This window comes from Myotis daubentonii, chromosome 1, assembly GCF_963259705.1.
Source record: "Myotis daubentonii chromosome 1, mMyoDau2.1, whole genome shotgun sequence".
Classification (NCBI taxonomy): Eukaryota; Metazoa; Chordata; class Mammalia; order Chiroptera; family Vespertilionidae; genus Myotis; species Myotis daubentonii.
Window position 1 is genome coordinate 51959487 of NC_081840.1, and position 25888 is coordinate 51985374.

Below are 25888 nucleotides of genomic sequence, written 5' to 3' on the forward strand. Positions count from 1 at the left end.
AGGGTGGTGAAGGCCTTGGGCGGGGGTGCGGAGCTAGAGCTGATCTTGGGGGGCGGGGGAAGGGGGACATATGTAATACTTTCAACAATAAGGGTTAAAAAAAAAAAGTGGTGGGTTCAATTCCTGGTCAGGACACATACCCAGGTTCAATCCCCAGTTGGGGTGCAAAGGGAAGCGAACCAATCAGTTTCTCTTTCCCGTTGATATTTCTCTCTCATCCTCCTCTCTCTCTCAAACAAACAAACAAATAAATAAAATCATATCCTCAGGTGAGGATAAAAAAAGATATAAAAGTTGAAGAGATAAACAGTCAGAGGCCTTTATCCAGCTAGCTCAGACGACAAGGATTTACAGAGAGGGAAAGCTGGAGGCCAGGGAAGGTCAGGGAAGGTGTCTCTGGGAGGGTGCTGTGCAGAGCAATGAGGAGAATGTCTCCCTGCAGAGATGAGTGGTCACTCTTGCTTACCCAAAGGACAGGGCAGAGCAGTGTACTGGAAAGAACAGCAGTGCCAGAGTCAGGGAGCGCCTCACTCAGAGGCTGGCCCTGCCAAGGTTGTGATGATCAGATTGTTCACACAAAGAGCCCCACAGGCAGTTGGAGCCCATGAGGCCTGAGATAAAAGTCTTATGTGAGCAGGCTGAACTCTCTCAAGGCTCTGTTCTAGACAAGTCCCCTCCTCCCCACCATCCACAGACAATTCTAGGATGGAGATAACCTTCATATGTTATTTGTCATGAAACAAAGCTATGTTGATTCTTCAGTGAATTTATATTACTTATGAAATACTACATCAAAACAAGCACTGTAGCCTGGTACAGGTCAGTGGCGTAACACTGGGTGGAAGATGCTGCATAATGAGGGTGTCATGTCTGATTAGCTGGTTGGGTTCCCAGACCACTGGCATGTTCACAAGGGAAGCAGGGTGTGGTAACTTCTTTGCAGTCAGGTAATGTTTTATATTTCAAAACCAGATGTCAGCTCACCTTACCAGTCTGAAACCACAAAATGAGATCTCATTGATGGTTATGCCCCATATGTTCGGTTGTTTTTGGAATCCTCAAAGAGGGCCTCGCAGGTGCCCACACACCATTAAGTTAGCTGCAGCACCATGAGAAAGTCATTTCCCACACACAACCTTCCTCCCCTATTCCTGCAGCTGCTGGAGCCAACACTGAGTCTGCATGGATGTCATTGGTGGGCAGGCGTGTTGTCTGCCCATGCTCCCAAAGCCACCAGTTTTCAGAGAGCCGAACAGTGCTAAGTTCCCAAACAGAGAGGGGGAGATGAGCTCCCTTTCCTACCTTACCAGCCAGGCTCAGAAAAGCTCTATATTTTGGGGTCTCACAGTCTCTCATAAACAATTTGGCCAGCTCCTGACCCTCACCCAGAAACAACTCCATTAAAAACAGTTCCATGAGTTCTAGCCCTCACTGCTCTGAGCACAGGGCCTTAACCCCAGTCCAGAGACCAGATGCAAACCAACCTTTACTCCCTCTTCTCCTTCCTGCTGGTTCTTCCCTTTCCTCCTATGGGGACGGCCCAGATTCCCCAAATGCATCAGTGAATGCAGTCATGGACAGTGGTGGTGGCAAAAGGTGTTAGTTACAATGGTAGGGTGTGGGACAAAGCCATCCTAACTAAATATTTGACAATGTTCGATTCAGGGTGCCATGAAAACAAAATACTCCAAAAACCACATGTCCACCAGAAAACAAACAAACACTCAAAAACTAGCTGAGAATATGCCCACATTCATATCCCATGCTTTGTGGAAATCACAGGTGTGAATGGCGTGGGAGCATGTAAGGTGGCTGCGGAGCATCCTGCGTGATTGTTTTAATTCAGGAGCATGTCCTGTTGTGGGGGCTGAGGCCTGTGCTGGTATTAAGGCTGGGCACATTCAAAATGGTGCCCTGGTTCCTCTTGAGACTCAGATCAGCAGTACAGCGCTGGGATCACAGCAGAGGCTCGGCAGGAGTTTGAACAGAAACACTGCTCATACCAAACAAATGACATAGACAGGCATCTATAACCTGGACTGCCCCAAGATCGGAGTCGACTGCGAGATGGAAAGGGTGCCAGCCAGCAAATGACAGTTTCGGGTGCCCAGCCCAAGAAGGTTCCCAGGGAGGCTAAGCCATCATACTTCAAGTGCTGCAATGAAGCGCCCTGCCTGTAACGCCCTTCCCATCATAGACTGTTGGGAATGTTGTGTAATAACGGGGACATGAACTTTGCTGTCATGGAGGCCCAGTCAAATCTTTGTCCTGTCCCTTTACCAGCTGTGAGAGTTCTGGCAATTTACTTAACCCATTGGAGCCCCAGTTTTCTCTGTAGAAGGGAGACGCTAATACCTGCCTCTGAGTCCTGCTGGAGAGGGGAGAGGAGGTAAGTATGTCCAGCAGCCAGCACAGTGCCCAGCATGCATGATTCCCTTTTCCCTTGCCACCAACAGTCTTGTCCTAGTGTTCTGAACACCCAGACCAGGCTGGTGAAAGATCTCAAGAGCCTTTAGAACCAGATCATTCTCACAGTCCCTTCCCAAGTTCCCAGGCTGCTGGCCAATTAGCCCACCACTGGAGGCAGAATTAGACCTAGACCTCTGGGCCAGACCTGCACTTGCATGAAAGCCCCAGCCAGTGACCCAGATGCTACGGATGAAGGTCCAGGGACTGTTCCTCTGTGGAGTGACATCTTCACTGGGCTATTCACCCCACCCCTGGGCAATAGTTTCCAGGGAAGAGCAAGGAAAAGATGGTACAGACAGATGAAAAGTATGATTCAGTGGGCAGATACAGGAATCAGTTCTAACTCCCATGTCTGTCTCTTGCTAAAAGTTGCCTGTGCACATGTCACTTGCTATTTTCTGGACATTTTCGTTTTATCGTCTCTGAAAATAGAACCAAACACATATTCTTGCAGGACTGTTGAGATCTAAATAAATGAAGGCACAGAAAGCACCCAGCACTGTGCTCGCGCACGGAAATGGTTAAGATAATGGCAGCTGCTATTATTTCTATTACTTACCAGAGACACCCCCTGTCACATAAATGGCCATGACGACCGCCATTGCAAATCCAACATTAATAGTGACGATTCCTCCAAAATGTCCTCGACTGAGGACGGCTTGAGCAACACAGCCACATCCGAGGACCTGGAATGAGAGGAAACTCAACAACTGAGTGGAGATGGCCACTGTCAAAGACTTTGACAAAGTAACAAGAAGTACTTTGTAAGCAAATTTGTGGATTTGGCTGCCACGGGCTTTGTGCAAATCAAATTATAATGCTCTGGCTGTGCACAGATCCTGAGGAGTCGGAGCTGTCTCAACAACACGTAGCACATGACACGCAGAGCCTGCAGGATGACGGTCCCTGGCCTGCACCTGGCTGACGGTGAGTTTTCTTGGGCCCACGCAGTGTTGAGATTTTGCCTAAATTTATGAATCAGGTAACTTCACACAATGATACAGGTTCCTGGCTTTTATATTATTATTATTATTATTATTATTATTATTATTATTATTATTATATATTTGCTTTTATTTTAAATCAAACTTTTAATCTTTAATAATAAAAGGGTAATATGCAAATTGACCAAACAGCAGAATGACCGTCTGGACGACCATGCTATCACATGCACTGGTGCCAGGCAAGCCAAGGCGGGTGTGATGCAATTGGTGGGGGGCCCTGCCATCGCCCCACGATTGCCCACAGAGGGAGGCCCAGGCCACTGGCCAGTGATGCTGTGGCAGGTGTGCGGTGCCGGCCAGCTATTGCACCCCACACCTGTTGCCCACAGAGGGAGGCAACCAGTGGTGGGGGAGGGGGGGCAACACCGCACAGATGGCAAGCAGTGGCAGTGGTGGGGGCAGGGCCAGCTGCCAGTAGCCAGGGGAAGGAAAGCCCTGATAGGCCCTGATCACCAGCCAGGCCTAGGGATCCTACCCGAGTGGTCCTGGATTGTGAGAGGGCACAGGCCGGGACTCTAGTTTTCAGATAATTGTAGATTCACATGAGGTTGTAAGAAATAAAACAAAAAGACCCCATATGCCTTTTATCCATAGATTCCTTTTAATCAATCAGATCCTGCAACCCATAGGGAAAGAATATCCTGGAGCAAAGTAGCAGTTGGCTACCCCTTTAATCAGAGCTGTGCTCTCCCAATTGGCTCACTCCACTTTGCCCACTCAGTTGTCCTTCCTGGCCCCTATGGGCACCTGAGCTTGTGATCCCCAGCATAGGCCAGGTCAGTCTCACAATCATATGCACATCTAACAGGCAGAAAGTTCATTTAAGCCATATGCAAGGCTATTTATTAGAAAGAGTCTGATGTGCTGGAAAACCAAGGAAAACTGCAGGACAATTGAAATGGCAATCAAGCCTTCCTCATCCCCATGTCTTTTCTTTCTGATTGGGCTATAGTTTGCTGGGGAGCAGAGGCTGCCCAATTTACTGCTTCTGGTATTCCCCATGACACCAAGCACATTGCTGTAAGCCAGGGGTGGGGAACATGTGGCCCGCACGCTGTATAAGGCCCACAGAATCATTTGGTCTGGCCCTGCCAAGGCATTAGGGGTGAGTTAAATATAGCAGACTAATTTTTACGTTGAGAATTTGTAAGGCCCGAAAATGAAGTTGTAAATATCCATATGGCCCTGGGAAGAAAAAGGCACTCGGGAAGCAGCTGTACCATGGAGATGAAGTATGATAGCCTTCAAATATTACACAGTATTCTGTACAGTGTAGTGAAATAGAATGAGAAAGATCTGTGTGTACCAAAGTATATTACTACATTTAAAGACAAGATGCAAAGCAGTGTTAAAGCACACCTCCAAACTGTATTAAGAATAGATTATATATATTTCTTTCTATATGTCTCAGTTGTCTCCATGAATACACATGCATCAGGAAATGAGATGGCTGAGACAGGTGTCAGAAGAAAACTGTTCCTTGTATATCCTTTTTCTTTTTTACCATGTGTCTTAGTCCATTTGTAGTGCTCTAACAAGATACTGCAGACTGGATAGCTTATAAGTAATAGAAACGTATTTATCACAGTTCTGGAGGCTGGAAGCCTCAGACCAGGGGCCCGTATGATCAGGTGAGGTCCTCATGCAGGTTGCAGACGTCTCTCTGTGTTTGCACATGGTGAAAGGGCAAACCAGCTCTCTGCGAGGTCTTTTTATAAGGGCGCTAATTTCACCCCAGAGGGCTCTGCCTTCATAGCCTAGTTATCTCCCAAAGGCCTTACCTCCTAATACCATTACCTTGGGCATTAGATTTTCAACAAATGAAATTGGGATGGGGAGGGGAGGCACAAACATTGAGACCATAGCACCATGTATTTTCTACTATTTAAAAAATGTGTTAAATATAAATAAACATATAAAGTGACTATGTATTTGTTGAATAACAAATTTAAACCATTTAATCATGGTCCATTAAGGAAACATTTCATAAGAAATGGATATATATAAAAGAATGAAATCAGCCATGACAAGAATGAAATCTTGCCATTTGGAACAATATTGATGAAACTTGAGAACATGATGGTGAGACAATACCAGCTATTGTATCTCTTCACAAAAGAATGAGAAGGGAAGTTGGAAACTGAACTATGAGAGGTTGCACATGAACAATTTTCTGATAGTGATCAATTAATTCTAAATAGCTTTCCCAAGGCTCATTGGTAAGGTCCTTCAGAGAAATGCAGTTTGCAAACACGGGATATTTAATACATCTGGGATGATTTACTCCTCCTTGAAGGCAGAGAAATTATCTAGAAGACCTTTTAAACCCCCTTGCAGTCCCCAGTCCCCAGATACACTGACTGTGTTAGTTCTAACGGCGAGGCAGTAGAGAGAAGTGGGAGGACTTGCTATTTGCAGGGAAGAACTCAGGCTGCCTTTGACTTTCATCCCAGGCTTGGCTCCAGACCCTACATTGGATGCCAAATAAACTTGCAGCAGGAACCTATTCTCTTCTTCCTTAAAAATAAAAAAACCTCTAGGTTCCACGTATAGCAGGAGGGAAAGAAAAAAATCTCATTGGGAAAGAGCCACTTGAAAGGCAGAGCTCCTCCAAATGACTGATTGGTGGGCAAGGCATCCCCAGTCATTCCCAAACACCCAGGCCACGCATTCTGGAACCCTTTAGTATTGTCCTCTTCTCTTCGCCACCCGTAGCCAACCATTCCCAAACCTTCCGAGCCTTCTTCTGCAGCCTCCGACTAGTGCCCCACTTCTAGTGTCTCCCCACCCAGGGCCAGAGGAGGCATGGCGCATCCCCTCCCTTCCCCCATTGCTCAGAAAGTGCCTGCACAAACCCCTCAGCACCCAGGGGCTCTCCAGTGCCTTGCTCCATGTTCCCCGGCCACTTTCTGCCCAGTATGCTTCAGCATAAATCTTCTGTATCAGCCAGGCTGGCATCCTAGTCACTTCGAGTGCTTTGAACTCATGACACCCATTCCCACCTCTGTACACCTGCTCATACTATGCCTTCCAGCAGAAACTTTTTGCCCTGCACCCTCCTCAACCAAACTCATTCTATTCTATACAATGAGCTAAAATCCTCCATTTTTTTTTTTTCTTGTGGGAATTTCTCTGACACTTTAAGGCCTCAAAGGCTCTTCTGGTTCTTCTACCATGTTTTTACAAAGTCATTTCGATATATTCCACTTTGCCTTGGGGTATCTCACCAAGACTAAAATGCCCACCAGGGCAGCTTGGGCTTCTTTACATCCCATGCTTAAACGATATTTGATGAGAGATATTAAAATATCCAAATACAAGCATGGAAAAAACCCAGCATAAATGCCTTTTCAAGAGAAAAAGTTAGTTTGGGGTAGAATGTGAAAGTGGGAGGTGCGATTTCTAAGAAATGTCAGTGGGACTGCTGGGAAGTTCCCAACTGAGCCGTGACCCCTATGACAAGACAGTTACTGGACACAATGTGAAACCTAATGTGATGAAGTGATGCTCATGATCCAAAATGCCGGGGATGGGGAGAGAGAATAATAAACCCACAGATTTTCTTTCATTTGACCTTTCTCAAATCTCTGGCACATCTATTACTTCCTTTAAGGTGTAGACCAAGATGTTCCTAGCACAGTACACAGCACGAAACACACTCAATAAGTATTTTTCCAGTAAGTATGTAAAAACTGAGCCCTGCCCAGCTGGTGTGGCTCAGTGGTTGAGCATCGACCCATGAACCAAAAGGCCACAGTTCAATTCCTGGTCAGGGAATATGCCCAGGTTGCAGACTTGATCCCCAGCAGGGGGTGTGCAGGAGGCAGCCAGTCAATGATTCTCTGTCATCATTGTTGTTTCTATCGCTCTATCCCTCTCTATTCCTCTCTCCCAAAAAATCAATTAAAAAACATTGTTTTTAAAACAATATTTGCCTGAGGACAAATAAAGATATTTTTAAACCCAATTTTAACATTTGTGTTCAAAGTTTCATGTTCCTTCACTTATACTGAACTTCCCTCACCTGTATCTGAGCCAGATAAGTAGTTTGTCCAGATTTATGCTGCAGAAGTCTGTCTTTCAAAATACCAAATTGTCAGAAACTAAGATCCCCGCCCACATCTACAAGTAGCTCTAATTGGGTGTTGGCAGTCACTTGACCATTTCTTCCTTTCTCTCCTCCATGTGTACATTTGAAAATTCTAAGTGCCATGCATGGTATCTGGTACTAGCAAGGATGCAAAAAAACAAAACAAACAAACAAACCACACACAGCCCTAGCTGGTTTTTTCAGTGGATAGAGCATTGGCCAGTGAACTAAAGGGTCCCGGGTTCGATTCTGGTCAATGGCACATACCTGGCTTGCGGACTCGATCCCCAGTTGGGGGCGTGCAGGAGGCAGCCAATTGATGATTTTCATCATTGATGTTTCTCTCTCTCTCCCTCTCCCTTCCTCTCTGAAATCAATAAAAAAATATAAAAGCAAAACAAAGCACATGTGTGCGTGCACACACCCACACACCCACCCACCCACACACACACACACACACACACAGGTCCTTTGAGAACTTGTAGACCAATAAAAGAGATAAGATAGCTGAGAACTGGTAAGAATCATAAGAAAAGTATAGATGAAGTGTGGTACTGTCATTTGATGTTATAAGATTGTTATTAATGAATGGCTTAAGTCTTTATGCCTAGGAAAGTGTGCATAAAGCTACAGTTTTGTAATTCAGCTTTACTGAGAAGATGGTTACTTCAACATTTAAATCTCCCCAAATTTGTGAATCATTTTATTAATACTTCAAATTAGTGAATCACCTAACATAATACTATTAAATCTGAGCTATACACTATATGCACATGAGTGTACAACAGATTGGCCCTACTGAGAAACTTGATTAAGATTACATGAGATCAAGATTTCTATTGATATTGCCTGAAATAAAAACAGTTTTCATACTATTGCCTCAACAAATTTGGGTGGTAGAATGGGGGTGGGGTGGGCGGGGAGATCACAGTCTTGCATACAGGAATTAGATTTCCAATAGCCAGGCCTCTTACAAACAAATGGTATTGAACAGAAGCCTTGGGCCCTCACAATCTCCCCGTTGCCCTTTTCTGGTGATTATTTTGTCTTTGTAGAATGTGGTTAAGGACACTGTAGAGCAGGCACAGGCTGGTGATCCATGGCTGAAGACAGCCTGTGAGTAGGACTATTTCACAGATGTGTTTTGTTTGGCCCACATGGTGATTTTTCTTAATTTTAGTAATTGTTGCTAGTTTTTAAAAACAGAAAAATTATACATAGAACTTGATGTCTGGAAATTCCTGAAAAACTGGTAAATCTGATAAAGATTTCCACCACTCCTGCCCAGCCACAGTGGAGGTCTGGGTGGCAGGTGCCTCCCACGACAAGGCACATACTATCTACTTCCTCTCTGACCCCATCATGTTCACTTCACACATACTGTATATATTACCTGCTTGGTCACAATAAGATTTTGGGCTATTGACTGCATTCTTAAGCCCTGGAAAGAGAAAGCCATTTAGCTTTTGGTGCCAGAGGCTTCCTGGCCCCTGATATCATAGAACACACCTGGCTAAGACAGAGCACTCCTCCCAGTCCCTGGAGGAAGGCTCTGGACTACCTTCCAACGAAGGACTGACTACAGGTACAACTTTAAGATGGTGGTGCTAGGGAGACCAAAAAACATAGTCCCCTCTCTTGAGAAGGGAGTCACTTAGGGAGAGATTTCTCTCCTTCTACAAACATTTTGTTTTTTTGTAACTGGAGAGAAAGGAGAACAAATGCCAATCTGCCAGCACAGCATTCTCTGCAAACCTTGGCTTTCCCACCTGTGCTGTAGGCATGCATTGCCGCAAGTCCCACATTCTGCCTCACCTGATTATATACACCTGTTTAGTTTATGTGACTATGTCCATTGGAACATGTAATGATAATAGTAACAACTAATATTTATTGAGTGCTTTTTATAAGCTAAGCACTTCCCATACAACAACTTCTATGAATCAGGTTCTCTTACTGTCTCCATTATACAAATAAGGAAACAAAGCTTAGAAAGGTTAAGAGGTCAAGAGAATTTCTCATGTTCACACAGGTAGCATGCGCACAATTTTGACCTCTGGATGGGCGAATGGGCACTCATTTACAGGATGTATGGTTTGAGCCAGGCACTCTCACATGTTACTTCCATCATTCTTTCCAATACTTAATCCCCATTTTAAAAAGTGGAAGACAGGATGATTTGACAGAATTCATATCTATACTAATAAAAGGGTAATATGTTAATTAGACCAGACATCTTCTGGACAACCTTCCAGACATCCATGGTGGCGGGGCTGAGACAGAGGCAGTTAGGGATGATCAGGCCATCAGGGCAGAGCAGTTAGGGAGGTCAGGCTGGCAGGGAAGAGCAGTTAGGGGGATCAGGCTGGCAGGGGAGAGCAGTTAGGGAGATCAGGCAGGCAGGCAGAGGTGGTTAGGGGCAATCAGGCAGGCAGGGGAGCAGTTAGGGGCATCAGTCAGGCAGGCAGAGTGGTTAGGGGTGATCAGGCAGGCATGCAGGTGAGCGGTTAGGAGCCAGCGGTCCCGGATTGCGAGAGGGATGTCTAACTGCCGCAAGGATCAGGCCTAAACCGGCAGTTGGACATTCCCTGAGGGGTCCTGGATTGGAGAGGGTGCAGGCTGGGCTGAGGGACACACCCCACCCCCATGCATGAATTTCATGCACCAGGCCTCTAGTAGCTAAATAAGTGACAGAATCCAAGTCTGCAGACAGCCCTGTGGTTCTCATCCCTGTGTTTCTCCCATGTGAAACTACTGCTGTCTCGGCAGGTCTCCTTGTTCCCTTTATTAGGACAGAATGCATAGGTGTGCATGGCTTTCCAGTCAGTTAGTTTTCTAATTAAAAAACAAAACTTTCTCAATCATAACAAAAATAGTCACAAAGGACCAGGACTGAAACCTGGACATTCTGGTTACAAATAAAGGATTTGGTGGCATGCAGCATGAGAAAATATCAGTATATCAATCAACCCTTAAGAACCAGCTGTACTTGAAAGAGATGACATTAGGGCAGGCTCATAAAAAGAGAAGAATCTCAAATTTGAGATTTGAGAAGCAGGTGAATAGGCAAATGGCCAACCTCAGTGCTTTCAGTAGAAAAAAGTACCAAGAACAGACTTGGGCCTCAGAAACGAAAGGTGACTAAACTCCATTATTTCTACTAGGCTGAAAAAAACAATGCTCTTCTTTTCTGGCCTACACCAGGCATTCACATCCCTCAACTCATCCCAAATAATGTTAGCTTTGACAAGAGCTTGATCACAATCCCAGGGCCAGAATAAGAATCCAATAAAGCACTTCTTTATCAAGGTGTGCATGTTCATACTGGAATGACTATGGATCTGAGTGTGCTGTGTGTGGATGAAGGTTACTGAGGTCAATTCTCTGTTTATGCAGTGGCCCAATGATGTCAAGTATACCATGGTTCACTCTCAATCTGGAAGAGTCCTGAAGATGGAGGAATTCTGGGAGCTGACTTGATTTAGATTTATCCTAGGCCCTTCAATTCCTAAAACATATTTCACTGATCAATAGTTCCATGAGATGCTCCTCAAAAAAAAGGGAACTGTGGCAAAGTCAATCTGGGGACAGCTACATATTGTATTCCCCTGTTAGAGATTTCCAGTGAATATGGCAATTTCCACAGTTGAGAAAAATTGCTTAGCTTAGTTTAAGCCAGTGTTTCTATTTGGGAAAGACAGCACAATTTCTTTCACTTAATTCTTATCTGCATTTCATGGAACTAGAGTTCTTCAGAACCTATTTCAAGAGATTCCCTAAAACACTTGGAAGGGACAAACCCTGCTGAGTGAACTCTTTTATGGGCAACAGCGTGAAGGGGAAAATAAGACATTTGGGGGGCTAGCTATCTGAATCTGTGCCAATAATCTGCCTTCTGCCACACACTCTTGCTTGCCAATAAACTCCATTCTTAACAAGCTCCATTCTTATCTGTGATGCCTGTCCTGCCTTGCAGAACCTGTTTCCCAAAATACTCCCATTTTACAGAGGCCATGAACCATGAACCATATACCATCCCCAGAGGGGCTGGCACCAGTGCTGGCAGGCCTCTGAGTGTGGTCTCACATCCCCCATCCCAACTCATGGGGAGCTACAAAGCCTGCGAAGGGTCTGGAAGCCTGGTCCATATTTGGGGGACAAAGGAACTAAAGGGTATAAAGGGAAAGCTCCGTCCATATTCATCACTCAGGATTTGGAGACTGACTCCCCTGAGTCATGGCACTAGTGAAATCTGCAACAAAGGCAACTTTTCTGAATCTTCTCTGAGTGCACAGCTGATTAATTCTCCCACACCACCTGGCAGTTTATCTGCAACAAGGGGAGTGAAGAAAATGTACATGAACATGTAAAAATTTTTCGGTTACAAAGGGTATACAATAAAATATAAGAAATTTGTCTCTTTTCCACCCCCAGATTTAATATTTTATTCTCCACAGGTAACTAGTATCAATACTTTATGGTATACTCTGTCAAAAAATATGTGTGTGTATACAAACAGGAGTATTTGATAAATACCATTCTCTGCCTGCTCTTTCCATCTGATAACTTAAGCAGCGGTTCTCAACCTGTGGGTCGCGACCATCGGAAAACACATATAGCATATCAGATATTTACATTACAATTCATAACAGTAGCAAAATTACAGTTATGAAGTAGCAATGAAAATAATGGTTGGGGGTCACCACAACATGAGGAACTGTATTATAGGGTCGTGGCATTAGGAAGGTTGAGAACCATTGGCTTAGAGAGTCATTCCGTATCAGCATATGAAGACTGGCTTCTCTATCTTCAATAGCTATATAAGAGTTCATTTCATGGATGCATCCCTTTGCAATGAACTCTTTTTTTTATTTAAATTTTTTCAATTACAGTTTACATTCAATATTATTTTGTATTAGTTTCAGGTGTACAACATAGTGGTTAGACAATCATATACTTTACAAACTGTTCCCTTCAATATTTCCAGTACTGATCTGATACCATACATAGTTATTATGACATTATTGACTGTATTCCTTATGCTGTACTTTATATTACCATGACTATTTTGTGACTACCAATATGTGCTTCTTAATCCCTTCACCTTTATCACCCATTCCCCCAAGTCCCCTCCCCTCAGCCAACCATCTGTATGTTCACGGCGTCAATGAGTCTGTTTCTATTTTGTTTGTTCATTTATTTTTTCTTTAAATTCCACGTGAGTGAAACAACATGGTATTTGTCTTTCTCTGACTGACCTATTTCACTTAGCATAATACTACCCAGGTTCATCCATGCTGTCACAAGTGGTAAGATTCCATTCTTTGAATATTCCACATACTAAACCTGGCAAGCTCAGGGGAGGTCTGTGCGGAAGCCTTACAAACTCAGAGACCTGAAGTAACCACATAGGATGGTCTGAAATTAAAACATTTTGACTAAAAGCAGTTTATGGCAAGTAGTTGTGGCCTAGGCTAGAATCTTCCCTGATAAAAGTAAATCTTTACCTTAGTTGAGCCTATCTATTGCATCTATGATAACATATCTTTGGGATGTCAAGGTAACTTTGCTTTTTCCAGACCCTTCTGGGCACAGACCACAAATGCTCTCATTGTTAGTATTATTGTTGTGTTAATAACTATCCTGTGCCCACCTATGTAAAAGTATATGTCTATCACTTTACTTTTTATCCAATCCCAGAGCTCTCCACCCCTTTGTTCTCCCGCCTCCCTAATCTACCATCAATGGATTTCATGTAACCCACTCACGCCTCCCTCTTTAGATTGTGATGTATAAAATGAGGTGAAAAACTGCCATTTTCCAGAGCATTCTCTTACCCTTTAGGATTATGCTTCCTGGCAATTGTCATCAGTTCGACTCAAACTCACAAAAATTCTCTGTAGGTTTGAATGTTTCTTATGTTAGCATATATTTTACAAATCTCATCTATAATAACCCTTCGATGAGCATAGGGGTTCAGACAAATATTCTTTTGAATTAGTGTTTTGGGTTTCTTCAGTCATACTCCAACTTCTTTATATATATATAATGTGGTTTTTTTTGTTTCGTTTTTTTTACAGAGAGGAAGGGAGAGGGATAGAGTTAGAAATATCAATGAGAGAGAAACATTGATCAGCTGCCTCCTGCACACTCCCCACTGGGGATGTGCCCGCAACCAAGGTGCATGCCCTTGACCGGAATCAAACCTGGGACCCTTGAGTCTGTAGGCCGATGCTCTATCCACTGAGCCAAACTGGTTAGGGCATACTCCAACTTCTTTAACCACTCACTGTAGATAGAGGCATAGGATTTGGGGAAGATTTTCTCCTCAGGACGTCTAAACTTTCAGAGACTAGAATATGTGGGCTGATTCTAGTCTGAGAGGGACTATAAGCCCTCACTTCCTTTTGGTATTGACTGGCCATCCCAGGTCTGTGTCTTAGCATGACCAGCCAATCTATCAAGATGGAAAAGGTGTTGGGGGCTGGGCAAATTTTGCCAGCATCTTTTTGCTTAAACATTTACTTTGCTTTTAGGTAGCAATGATAGATCAGACATGAATATGGTGCCCACAGGATGATGGGAGTAACCTTCACTGCTGGGCTGTCTGAGCATTTAGATCAGTTATATTGATTATCTCCCTTTTATGAGGCTTGTCTTCCTCACCTGTCCTTCACTTTGCCATATCTTCATCACAAGGCTGATGAGTAAAAGCAAGCCAACTTCTGCTCTCATTCTTATGTTCTCCTTTCTTGTCAAGTAATGAAAACATGTTGCAATGTACTTTGTCACTAAAGATAAACCAACCAAACCCACTTCTGGGAAGTAGAAAACAAAAGTATTTCCCCTTTCAAAGTCAGAGTCATTTCTGGGTCACGATGAAAAAGCAGAGTTCTGATTGGCAGAATCAAGTTTGGCTTTGGGCGTCTGCAGCTCTTAGAGGTCAGCAACCCAGGATCAGCTTTTCTCCCCAGTTCCTTTGGAATTCAGAAAGTTTCCATGTTAGTCTGGCCCATGATGTCATTGCTAATAAGGGAAAGCTGAAGGGAAATCTCCCTTCAGCTGATACTGACTCAGCGTCTAAGGACTTGAGAACCAGCCTATTTAGAGATAGCATGGGATTGCTAGTCATTCATGGTCATCCGGCTCATGTGGGAGGAAGGGACCAGAGAGCCGTTCTTGGAGGAAAGTGTTCTTCAAGGAGGCACCCACATTCATCAGTTTCCTTTTTTTCTGTTTTAATATTATGATATATATTTTTTCCTGGTGGGTGATATCCCTGGGCAACTTAGCAGAAGCAAATGCAAATGTGTGCTGGCCATATGGAATTCCCACAGAGAAAAGGAACCTTCCTGAAGTATTTACAGTAAAAATTTACAAAACACTAAAGAAATGATCCTTTGTGAATGAGCATCAGTGGATAAAATAAACAAGGAGGTGATAGAATAATCATAAAATACCATAAATATATTAAGCCTAGTGAGTTAAAGAGATAAAAGACATAAACATGTAAGAAAAAAAGAAAATTAAAAAACAATAACAAACAGCACTTCTAGAAATGAAAACATTAATGAAACTACAGCTAATGAGTGTGTTAAACAGATGTTAAATACAACTGAGTAGGGAATTAGTGAATTGGAAGATTGATTCAAGACAACTACACAAAATTCATTATGGAGAGATTAAGAAATAGAAATATGAAAGAATGAATGAGGTAAAAAAAGTGAGAGGGTCAAGCATATATACACGCATAGTAGTAGTTCTAAACAAAGAAAATAAAGACACTGGGGGAGAGGCAATGTGATAAAGCTGAGAATTTTCCAGAACTGGTGAAAATTGCAAATCCTTAAATTGAAGATGAACCCCTAGTCATATGATAGTGAAATTTCAAAATAAAAAACAGAGAAACTCAACTGTAACCAGAGAAATGCAGACTACCAAGGACAAAATTAAACCAGCAATAACAGACTTGTCACCAGCAGTAATAGACACATTAGGATGACACTTCTGAAATGCCAAGGAAAATCAATCAATCATCAACCTAAAATTTACCAAGTGAAATAAAGATATTCAGGCAAACAAAGAAAGTTTATTCCTCACACATCCTTTCTGAAAAATTCCCTAAAGAAAGTTTCTACTGCACAAAGAAGGAGATTTGTTTTTATCTCTTTAAAAGCAAAATAATGGCCGAAACCGGTTTGGCTCAGTAGATAGAGCGTCGGCCTTCGGACTGAAGGGTCCCAGGTTCGATTCCGGTCAGGGGCCTGTACCTGGCTTGCGGGGGATGTGCAGGAGGCGGCTGATCGATGTTTCTCTCTCATCGATGTTTCTGACTCTCTATCTCTCTCCCTTCCTCTCTGTAAAAAGTCAATAAAAATATATTTAAAAAAAAATTACCTTTAAAAAAAAAAAGCAAAATAATGGATGCATGCAGTAATGATTAGAAAATGAACTGGTATATTGTCGGAAGCCGGTCCATCCTTGCTGCTTGACACAGTCACTGCAGGGAAGAAATATCTGCACAGCATATATTTCAAGGGACCTGGCGTATATGGCATACTGTTCTTAATATGTTTGCTCACCTTCTTGGCACTATGTGTTTTCACCAAGGTCACCTCTCCGAGAAAGGTTGTTTCCCCAGGTAGGGAATTTTCCCTGAAGTTAGGGAGGGAATAAAACCCCTTAACTAAATGCCAGGCGGGTAGTTAATCATTTTAACTACGAACAATCACCCTTAAACTACATAATCTTTACTCCCTGGAATGGAGATAAGAAAGCCCTAACCTTTGGAATAGAAATTGACAGGATTAAAATCAACTGGTATAAATACAGATGTAACAAGACAATAAAACACAGAACCTGGCTGGAGATCCTGGATAGAACCAGGCGAGAGAACCCAACCATGCTGATCAACTGAACGCTGCCTCCATGTCATTCCTTCTTCACCGACTCTGTCCACACCTTTGGGGACCCCTGGACCTGCTGGGGTTGGACCCCAACAGTATATGGTAGTAAATTTATAAGTACTCACTATTAAAACACCAATAAGAATAATAGCGAGAATAGAATTTAAATATTAGAAGATAATGACATATAATATGGAATAGTTGATTACAATTAAGATTTTAAAATTTTTAATATTGTTCAAAAGGTGTTAATTCACTTCACATTTTGTTAGCTCAAGAATATATCTTTTCTAAAAATGTAAGGATAAATACTTATAAAAAGACAAGTAGGGGAAAAGAGAGAAATAAAGAAAGCTGATTAATTCAAGGAAAGGATTAAGAAAACAAACTACTGTGTGGAAGACAAAGAAACCAGGTTAAAAATTAAAAAGAGGACTTCACCATAAGTAGAGATTATAAAAGCCATAAGTAAATACTATAAAAAATCATTTCAAAATTATTACTTTCATTGTATTAATCCTGAAAGTACTAAGAATTTTGAAAAGCTATCTTTGAAAACAAAAACAAAGTAGTTTCCTGGAAAGAATATAAATTGCCAAAATGGAATTAAGAATAGAAAATCTAAATTAGGCGTAACTGCTAGAGAAATCTCTCAGAAACACCTGTCTTGCTGTTGTTGTTTACAATGCACATGTAAAATAATCTTCAAGGAACAGATAATCCTCATTGTATACAACATGTTCCAGAAAATATAAAGAGAGGGAAAGAACTCCAGTTTATTTCATGAGGATAATATAACCTTGGTAATAAAACTAGAAAAGAATAAGATCATAAAAAAATTTATAGTCCAAATCCTTAATAAAACATTGCAAACTGAATGTTGCATGATTAGGTAGGAATAAAGCTCAGGAATGTAGGGACAATTTTATGCTGAACATATTTATCAATGTAATTTTCCTCAACAACAGATAAGAAACCCATATGCTTATCTCAATAGATGTAGAAAAGGTATTTTGAAAAATCAGTGATCATTTCTAATGAACACTTTAGTAAATAAAGAATAAACAAATTTCCCTACTCAAATCAAGAATGTCTAGCAAAAATCTAAAGGAACCATCACACTTAATGGCAAAACATGAGAAGCACATTCTTTAAAGTTGGAAATAAAATAATAATGCCACAACTGCAGCTTCTTATAAATTGCAAGAGGTTTAAACTGCAATAAAAAGACAGAGAAATTTAAATATTTAAGGACTGGAAAGAAAATTGAAGGTCTCATTTTCTTAGATAAAAAATATTATCTGTATCAACACAGTCCAACAGATCATTTGCAATAAGGGAAAAGTTCTACACCTGCTGCCCAATATTATAGTCAATAGTCATATATGGCTCTTCATCACTTGAAATGGGACTGGTAAGACTGAGGAACTCATTTTTAAACTCATTTTTATTTGTTTAATTTAAGTAACCACAATTACTACTGGCTATCATATTTGACAGCTCTGACCTATATAGAATATCCAAGATAATCTATAAACTTACTTGAATTAATCAGAGTTACCAAGTTTGCTAAATATAAGATCAACATGTAAAAATCAATATTGTTCCTAAACCCTTTAATAACCAGTTGGAAAATATAATTGTAAAATGTACAATTCACAGTAGCAATAACCATTAGATACCTAGAAGTATAGCAAGCAAAATATGACTAACACCAAATAAATTATAAAAATTTAGAAAGAAATATAAAAAGCAGACCTATGAATGAAGAGCTTATTTCATGTTCATGAATGAGAAGATTCAATATTTAAAAAAATATATCAGTTCTATTCAGAATAATATATAAAATTAATGCAATTCCAGCCAAAATCTCTACAGAGTATTTATGAAACTTGATAAACTAATTCTAAAATTCATGTGGAAGAATAGTCTAGACAATATTGAAAAAATAATAAGAAAAACACAAGATAAAAAATTAGAAAGTGATTATAACAAAAATATATGGCATCAGTGCAGGTTTGGACAGAGATCAATAGAATTAAATAAAGAGTAGACATGCAGCCACATTTATAAGTGAACTGGTATGTTATAGAGAGGCCAATACAATCAGCAGACTTAGGACTGGTACTGGAGCAATTGGCTTTCCTTCCAGATAAAGAAATGACTACTCTACATCATACAAAATTCTAATGATTTAAAGACGTAAATACAAAAAAAAAATATTGAACTATAAAAAGAAAATACAAAATAGCTTTAATATCTGAATTTAAAACAAATACCAATATCCTATAACCAATAAGAAATCAATTTAAAAATGTTCAGAAGACATAAACAGACAACTTACAAAAGAGAAAATCTAAAGTTTTAGTAAACATGAAAATATAGTCAACTGCACTAGGAACTCTTTTTTCTATATGTCCAAAGGACAGAAATATAAAAGTTGGATACCATGGTCAGGGAGTGTGTGGAAAACGGAAACTCACATGTTGCTGCTGGTAGTATAACTTTAAAGCCACTTTGGAGAGCAATTTTACAATACCCACCCAGTTGAATATGCCAGTTCTGGGACCACCAAACTCATTTCTAAGTATATACTCAAGAGAAACTCTGGAACTCGATTATAAGGAGGCATACACAAAGATGTTCATTGCAGCAGTATTGGTAATTGTGACAAATTACAATCAACCTAACAGTTCAAGTGGGGACTAGATATATAAACCCGCCATATTGCACAATGGCTAAAATGAATCGCCTTACATCTACGTGTCCCCAAGTAGCTAAATCTCAAAAAGTGTCTTTGGGGGAAAATCTCAAATTGTAAAAGGTATATAAACTATGAAGCCATGTGTGTAAATTTTTAAAACATATATAAGAATAATATATATTCCTACAGGCAACAGTGGTAGAAGTTCAAAGGCATACAGGAGAATGATAAGTAACTTCAGCACAGTGAAGAGACCAGAGATTTGACTCTAATCCCAGCTCCACCACTCACTTGCCTGTGGTCAAGTTGCTTAGTCTACTGAGCCTTGATTTCTTCAGCTATACAATAAGAACAATCCCCTTATGTCATGAGATTTTCCAAGGAATGAGTGTCTTGGTATAAAGTACGATCAGTAAATGTTAACCCCTTCACTGTCTTTTGTCGTCATCACTATTCGAAGGGAGAGAACCTGCCTCTTCAGCTTCCTGCTTCAAGGCCCCTTTATACCCCAGTGAAGGTATAGGGCAAGAACCCTCCGTGTTTAGCTTGTTCAGGCATTCAGATTTTAGAAGTATGGACTTTCCTGCTGTGGCAGGACACCCAAGTACACAAGTGCATATTCATGAAAGGCTAAGTGCAGGACGTAAGTCATAAGAAAATAGTTAGAAACAGGTGGGATTGACAGGTGGGACTCTCTGATGTCCTCCTGTGATAGAAAGGGCACTTGACAGGAACTGAGCATGTGGGTCTCTGTTCCCTCATCTGAGGGACACAGGGACTGGACAACAGAGACCACTTCATCCCAAAGCCAGTGTGTGAGAGCCCAGGGATGGTGGATCCTTCCACGCCTCTGGCAGACTAGCCAAGCATGGCCAGAATCAGCCAGGGTGCTGCTGACAGCAGAGACTTCTTCCTATTATCTGTTGGCAAACTGATGGCTCCCGTTCTGGGGGCCCTCTGTCCTGAACCCCCTCAGGCTTGAAGTGGGGGGCGTACCTTTGCAAAGCATTAAGTAGAACCAAGTAGAGAGGAGACAGATAGAGGGCAGGAGACTGTGGAGGCAGAAAGCAAGAGAGGAGTTACAGGGTCTCTTGAGACTCACTTTCCTGGCTCACAGAATATAGGTCCTTTGCTGGCTCACAGAATATAGGAGTCCTAATGGGGAAAACACATGGTCAGTGTGTTCATTGGAGCCATGAAGAGATATGGCAGAACCACCTGGTGATAAAGAGACCTGAAACCTCTATGCAAATAGATTTTTTATAAAATTTCCCTGCCATGATGATGCCTGTTCTATATAATCATCTTTTGACACCTCTACTAACTAATGTACTTTAGGTTGTAAAACTAGTGATGCTCTTGTGGGGATTTCACATGAAAAGAGTTATATCTCATCAAATTACAGTATATTAGGAATGACTGAGGCCAAGATATCAAGCCCAGTTTTCGCTTTCATGGGCAGGGTGATCTTGGGTGAACCTCTTAATTATATCTGTTACCCCATCTAGAAGAATGGAGCTGATCTCTCTCTCTCTCCCTCTTCCCCTCCCCCCTCCTTCTCTTATCCCTCTCTCCCTCTCAGGAAAGATACAGGATACATGATTGTGCCAGCCTGTGCCTTGGCTTCCCCATCAATATGAAGGGTCAATTCCATCCATCCCACCCCTATCCCAGCTGTCCTCCAGTACCTGGGAATTCTAAATAATGTAGTAGACCCAAACTGCCCTGAATTATGCCCTGCAGAACTTTCCTATTTCAGTCTAAATTTCGTATATACTTGATTCTCTCTCTCTCTCTCTCTCTCTCTCTCTCTCTCTCTCTCTCTCTCTCTCTATATATATATATATATATATATATATACACACTAGAGGCCCGGTGCACAAAAATTTGTGCACTCGGGGCGGGGGGGTGGGGCCCTCAGCCCGGCCTGTGCCCTCTCGCAGTCTGGGACCCCTCGGGAGATAACACCCTGCTGGCTTAGGCCTGATCCCGGGTGGCAGAGGGCAGGCCCAATCCCTAGGTGCAGCCCCTGGTCAGGCTCAGAGCAGGGCGGGTCAGGAGGTTGTGATGCTACCCTCGGTCACGCTCAGGGGAGGGCCGACTGGGGGGTTGGGGCACCGCCCCCTGTCATACTCAAGGCAGGGTCGATGGGGAGGTTGCGGCGCCACCCCCTGTCACGCACAGAGCAGAGCCCATCAGGGGGGTTGGGGCTCCATACACTGTCACGCACAGAGCAGGGCCCATCAGGGGGATGGGGATCTCCCCCCATCATGCACAGAGCTGGGTGGATCAGGGGGTTGGGGTGCCGCCCTCTATCACCCACAGAGTAGGGCCGATCAGGGGGTTGGGGCACCACCACTGTCACACTCAGGGAAGGGCTGATGGGGAGGTTATGGCTCTACCCCGTCACACACAGAGCAGGGCCCGTGGGGGGTGGGGGGGGTTGGGGCACCGCACCCTGTCACACACAGAGCTGCAGGGCGATCAGGGGGTTGGGGAGCTCCCCACTATCAGGCACAGAGCAGGGCTGATCAGAGGGTTGGGGCGCCTTCCCCTGTCAGGAACAGAGCAGGGCAGATAGGGAGGTTGTGGCCCTGCCCCCTGTCACACACAAAGCCGCAGGGCGATCAGGGGGTTTGGGCGCAGCCCTCTGTCACACTGATCCCAGTGCCAGGTGGCATATTATCCTTTTACTATATAGGATAGAGGCCTGGTGCATGGGTGGGGGCCAGCTGGTTTGCCCTGAAGGGTGTCCTGGATCAGGGTGGGGGTCCCCACTGGGGTGCCTGGCCAGCCTGGGTGAGGGGATGATGGCTGTTTGCAGCTGGTCACACACCCTTCAGGGTGGGGGTCCCCACTGGGGTGCCTGGCCAGTCTGGGTGAGGGGCTGAGGGCTGTTTTCAGGCTGGTGGGTGACTGAAGCTCCCAACTGCTCCTTTTTTTCTTTTTCTTTTTTTAATTCTGGGCCAGCTTTAGCTCTGGCTCCAGCTCTTAGGCCTTAGCTGCTGAAAGCAGGTATCTGGTTTGTTTGGGTTCTATAATCGAAACACTGTATCAACTCCCAGGGGGCTGAAAGCAGGTTTCTGGGGTTTTGTTTAGCTTCTATATTTTTAACAATGTTTCAAACTGCAAGCTCAGAGGCCGGCAAGGCAGGCAGGGAACGTTGGTTTCCTCTGTCACTGAAGCAAGCAAGCCTCATGTTAGCTTCAAGCTGCCTGGCTGCCGGCCGCCATCTTGGCTGGCAGTTAATTTGCATATCTTGCGGATTAGCCAATGGAAAGGGGAGCGGACGTATGGCTAATTACCATGTTTCTCTTTTATTAGATAAGATATATAGTTTCTAAAACTCTCTAACGTGGGCCTGGCCAGGTAGCACAGTTGGTTAGAACATCATCCCAATATCCCAAGGTTCGGGTTCGATCTTCAGTCAGGGCACATACAAGAATCAACCAATGAATACATAAATATATGGAACATATTGATGTCAATGTCTGTCTGTCTGTCTCTCTCTCTGAAATCAATCTATATATATATATATATATATATATATATATATATATATATATATATATATATTTTTTTTTTAAAAAAGCTCTCTTGCCCTGCTGGTGTGGCTCAGTGTTTGAGCATCGACCCATTAACCAAGAGGTCCCCGGTTTGATTCCCAGCCATGACATATGCCCAGGTTTTGGGATTGATCCTCAGTAGGAGGTGTGCAGGAGGCAACAGATTGGCATTTCTATCTCTCTATTCCTCTCCCTTACTCTCTCTTTAAAATCAATAAAACATTAAAAAAAAAAACCCTCTCTAAAATGGAATAGGCCTATTCCAAGTTCTGAGCACACTTTGTAATAATGATTTTAAAGCCCTAGAATTTCTATAGGAAGCCTATCTGAGAACCTTCCTAGAATGAAGTGATTAACCCAGTGACTCAGGCTGGGAGGGAATTGGGGCATGAAGTCATGGAGGAAGACAGGAGCAGACGTGGGAAACACAGAGAACCTGAAGTTTCTCATGTACCATTCATCTCATTTCCTCCCTCTCTCCTGCACTGCCCACTCCCCTATGCCCATCCATAGTCTGTGTCCCAGGCCTTTACCTTTTGTATTTCCCTTCAGGGCACACATCAAGGATGTTGCTTTTAAAAGAAGGATTCACATTTTTTCGTTCTTAGAAATGTCAAAAAGTAGACCTCTAATGCGCAAGCTTGACACGGAGTGAGACAAGAATTTAGGGTCTTCCCCAATACACAATAGGTGCTACCTACTCAGAAGTTCAGCCCTAGAAGGGTGCCTTCCCACCACAGGCCACTTGGCTGCTTGCTGGGCTATTCTCAGCATTTTCAAGAGGATGAGCTGTGTCAAAGAATGCTGAAACGTTTGAAGAGAAAAGAACATACACAGAACAGCGCGGAGTGAACATACGAGAAATAACTGGAGATCCTAAAATGTTCAGCAAAAAAAGAAAAGAAAAGAAAAAAGATTTAAATTCAACACACATTTACGGGCTCCCATTTATTATGAGCAGAGTTCTGTGGCAGATGCTGGAGAAAGGAGCCTGCAAGATTTTGGCCAGGAGGAGACAAAGCAGTTGTTTTCAAATACTATAAGAATTCTGAACAGAAGGGGGAAGGAGCCAAAAGGGGGGAAAGGAAGTGGAATTGAATGAGTGTTTCTTGTATCAGGAACTTCACATATAGCGTTTTTAAGGTGCAGCTTGAAATCACCAGGCCATGAGCCCATATGCATGGGCCTGAGCTCTACCTTCACTTCATACCTCTCTACCTGCAGTGAACAATCTTTTCAGCTTCTGAGAAAGTAAAGACATTGGCTTCAGGGTATAAGGCACAATTTGGTCTCAAGTGCTTACAGGTTTAAACTCACATGCCCTTGAACAACTCACATGCCCTCAAGCAAGCTATGGCTCTAATCTGTTAAAGCAGAGGGAGTTTTACTATCAAGGACATCGCTAAAATAGTTCCAGTAATGGGTGTGGAAAGTATAGGCTCTGGAATAAAAAAGAATTCCAGTTTACTGCTTTTCAGGTTTTAGCCAGTTATTTCATCTTTTTGAGCCTTCATTTCTCCAACAGTTTATGGGTGATAATAAGACCTCCTCCCTGACATTAGCAAAAGCAAGAAGACCTGCCCATCTTAGTGCCTAGAAAGCCAAATTCGAGCTAGTTCCTCAGCTTATGATGTAATTATTGTTTTTAGCTGTAGTTCACAAAGAATTTCTCATGGGCCATCTCTTCTCTTAATGCTACCAGTGGGCCTTATTAGTCATTTACACCATGACATGAATGAGTTTAAGTGACATGGCTTCCCCAAAGAGCATTTCGTTTTGTGTTGGTTTTGGTGGGGGAAATGGCCCCAAATTCCCAGGGTGGGAGAGTTTGGGGTGGGGGAAGGAGGGGAACCAGCTTCACAAACCTGAAGCACTAATGAGTCCTGAACATCCTGTGCCATCTGTTTAAGGCTCCCTTTCCCCACCTTATCAGAATGCAGAGCTTTTTACTAGAGAAAACAAGGCAAAATGCACATTTTTTAATACAGCATAGACAACTACTCTGGAAATCTTTGAGCAAAACCATATAGATTTATGGATTAAGAAATAATTGCATCAGCGTGGCAACTTGTCTATACATCCCCACAGGCCTCAACAAAATTCGAGCTTGTAATCACTATCATAGATTTCATCAGGGTTTGCTTTAAATAAGTGTACAGTATAGATGGAAATCAAGCCTTTCATCTAGAATAGGTTGGCTTTAGGCAGAAGATACAAAGGCTAATTTTTCAACATACAATAGTAAGATATTATTTCTTTAGCTCCCCTCTTGAATACTAGGGGAAGAGACAGTGCTAGTTGTATGAGTGGGTTTTTTTTTTAATTTAGTTTTTAAAAATCCTCACCCAAAGGTATGTTTTTATTGATTTTAGAGAGAGGAAGGAGAAAGAGAGAGAGAGAGAGAGAGAGAGAGAGAGAGAGAGAGAGAGAGAGAGAGAGAGATTTGGCTTATGGGACAATGCTCCAACTGACTGAGCCACACGGCCAGGGCCGTAGGAGTAGTTTTTAAACAGAAAACCACAGGCCCAAAATGGTCACTTGTGCTGAAAGCCATGATACCTAAACTAGATTCCATGCCTGATTTAATTGCAGTTTCAACCTCTCCAGAAACATATTTTTTTTAAATATATTTTATTGATTCTTTATAGAGAGGAAGGGAGAGGGATAGAGAGTTAGAAACATCAATGAGAGAGAAACATCGATCAGCTGTCTCCTGAACACCCCCCACTGGGGATGTGCCTGCAACCAAGGCACATGCCCTTGACTGGAATCAAACCCGGGACCCTTGAGTCTGAAGGCCGACACTCTATCTACTGAGCCAAACTGGCTAGGGACAGAAACATAATTTTAATCAACCACTCTGGAATTTTCTGGCCTAGCACCAGTAAGGATCTATGCTGTGGGCCCTCTCCATTGCCCCCAACCCGTAGAATGAGGCAATTTGCATGTTAAAAACCCTTCCCTTCTTTCTCCCCAAAGATGTCCTGACCCAAAAATAATCCTTTCTTTTTATATAAAACCTTCCTAATAACACCCTGACTTACCCTAAAGGAATGGGTCTTGCCTGAATTAATCCACTCTAATTACTTAGTGCCACCTCTTTCTGCCTATAAAACCTTCCTTTCTGTATAACTCCTCTGACCCCCTTC

The 25888-nt window shown here is 42.7% G+C and overlaps 1 protein-coding gene across 1 annotated transcript in view; it reads right to left on the bottom strand.

Annotated features, from left to right (window-relative positions):
* Positions 1-25888, bottom strand: part of AQP9 (aquaporin 9) — a 41126-nt gene that overhangs the window by 12639 nt on the left and 2599 nt on the right. Inside the window, exon 2 of the mRNA XM_059699971.1 lies at positions 3029-3155. Coding sequence (XP_059555954.1) covers positions 3029-3155 — 127 coding nt within the window. The remainder of the gene's footprint in view (positions 1-3028; positions 3156-25888) is intronic.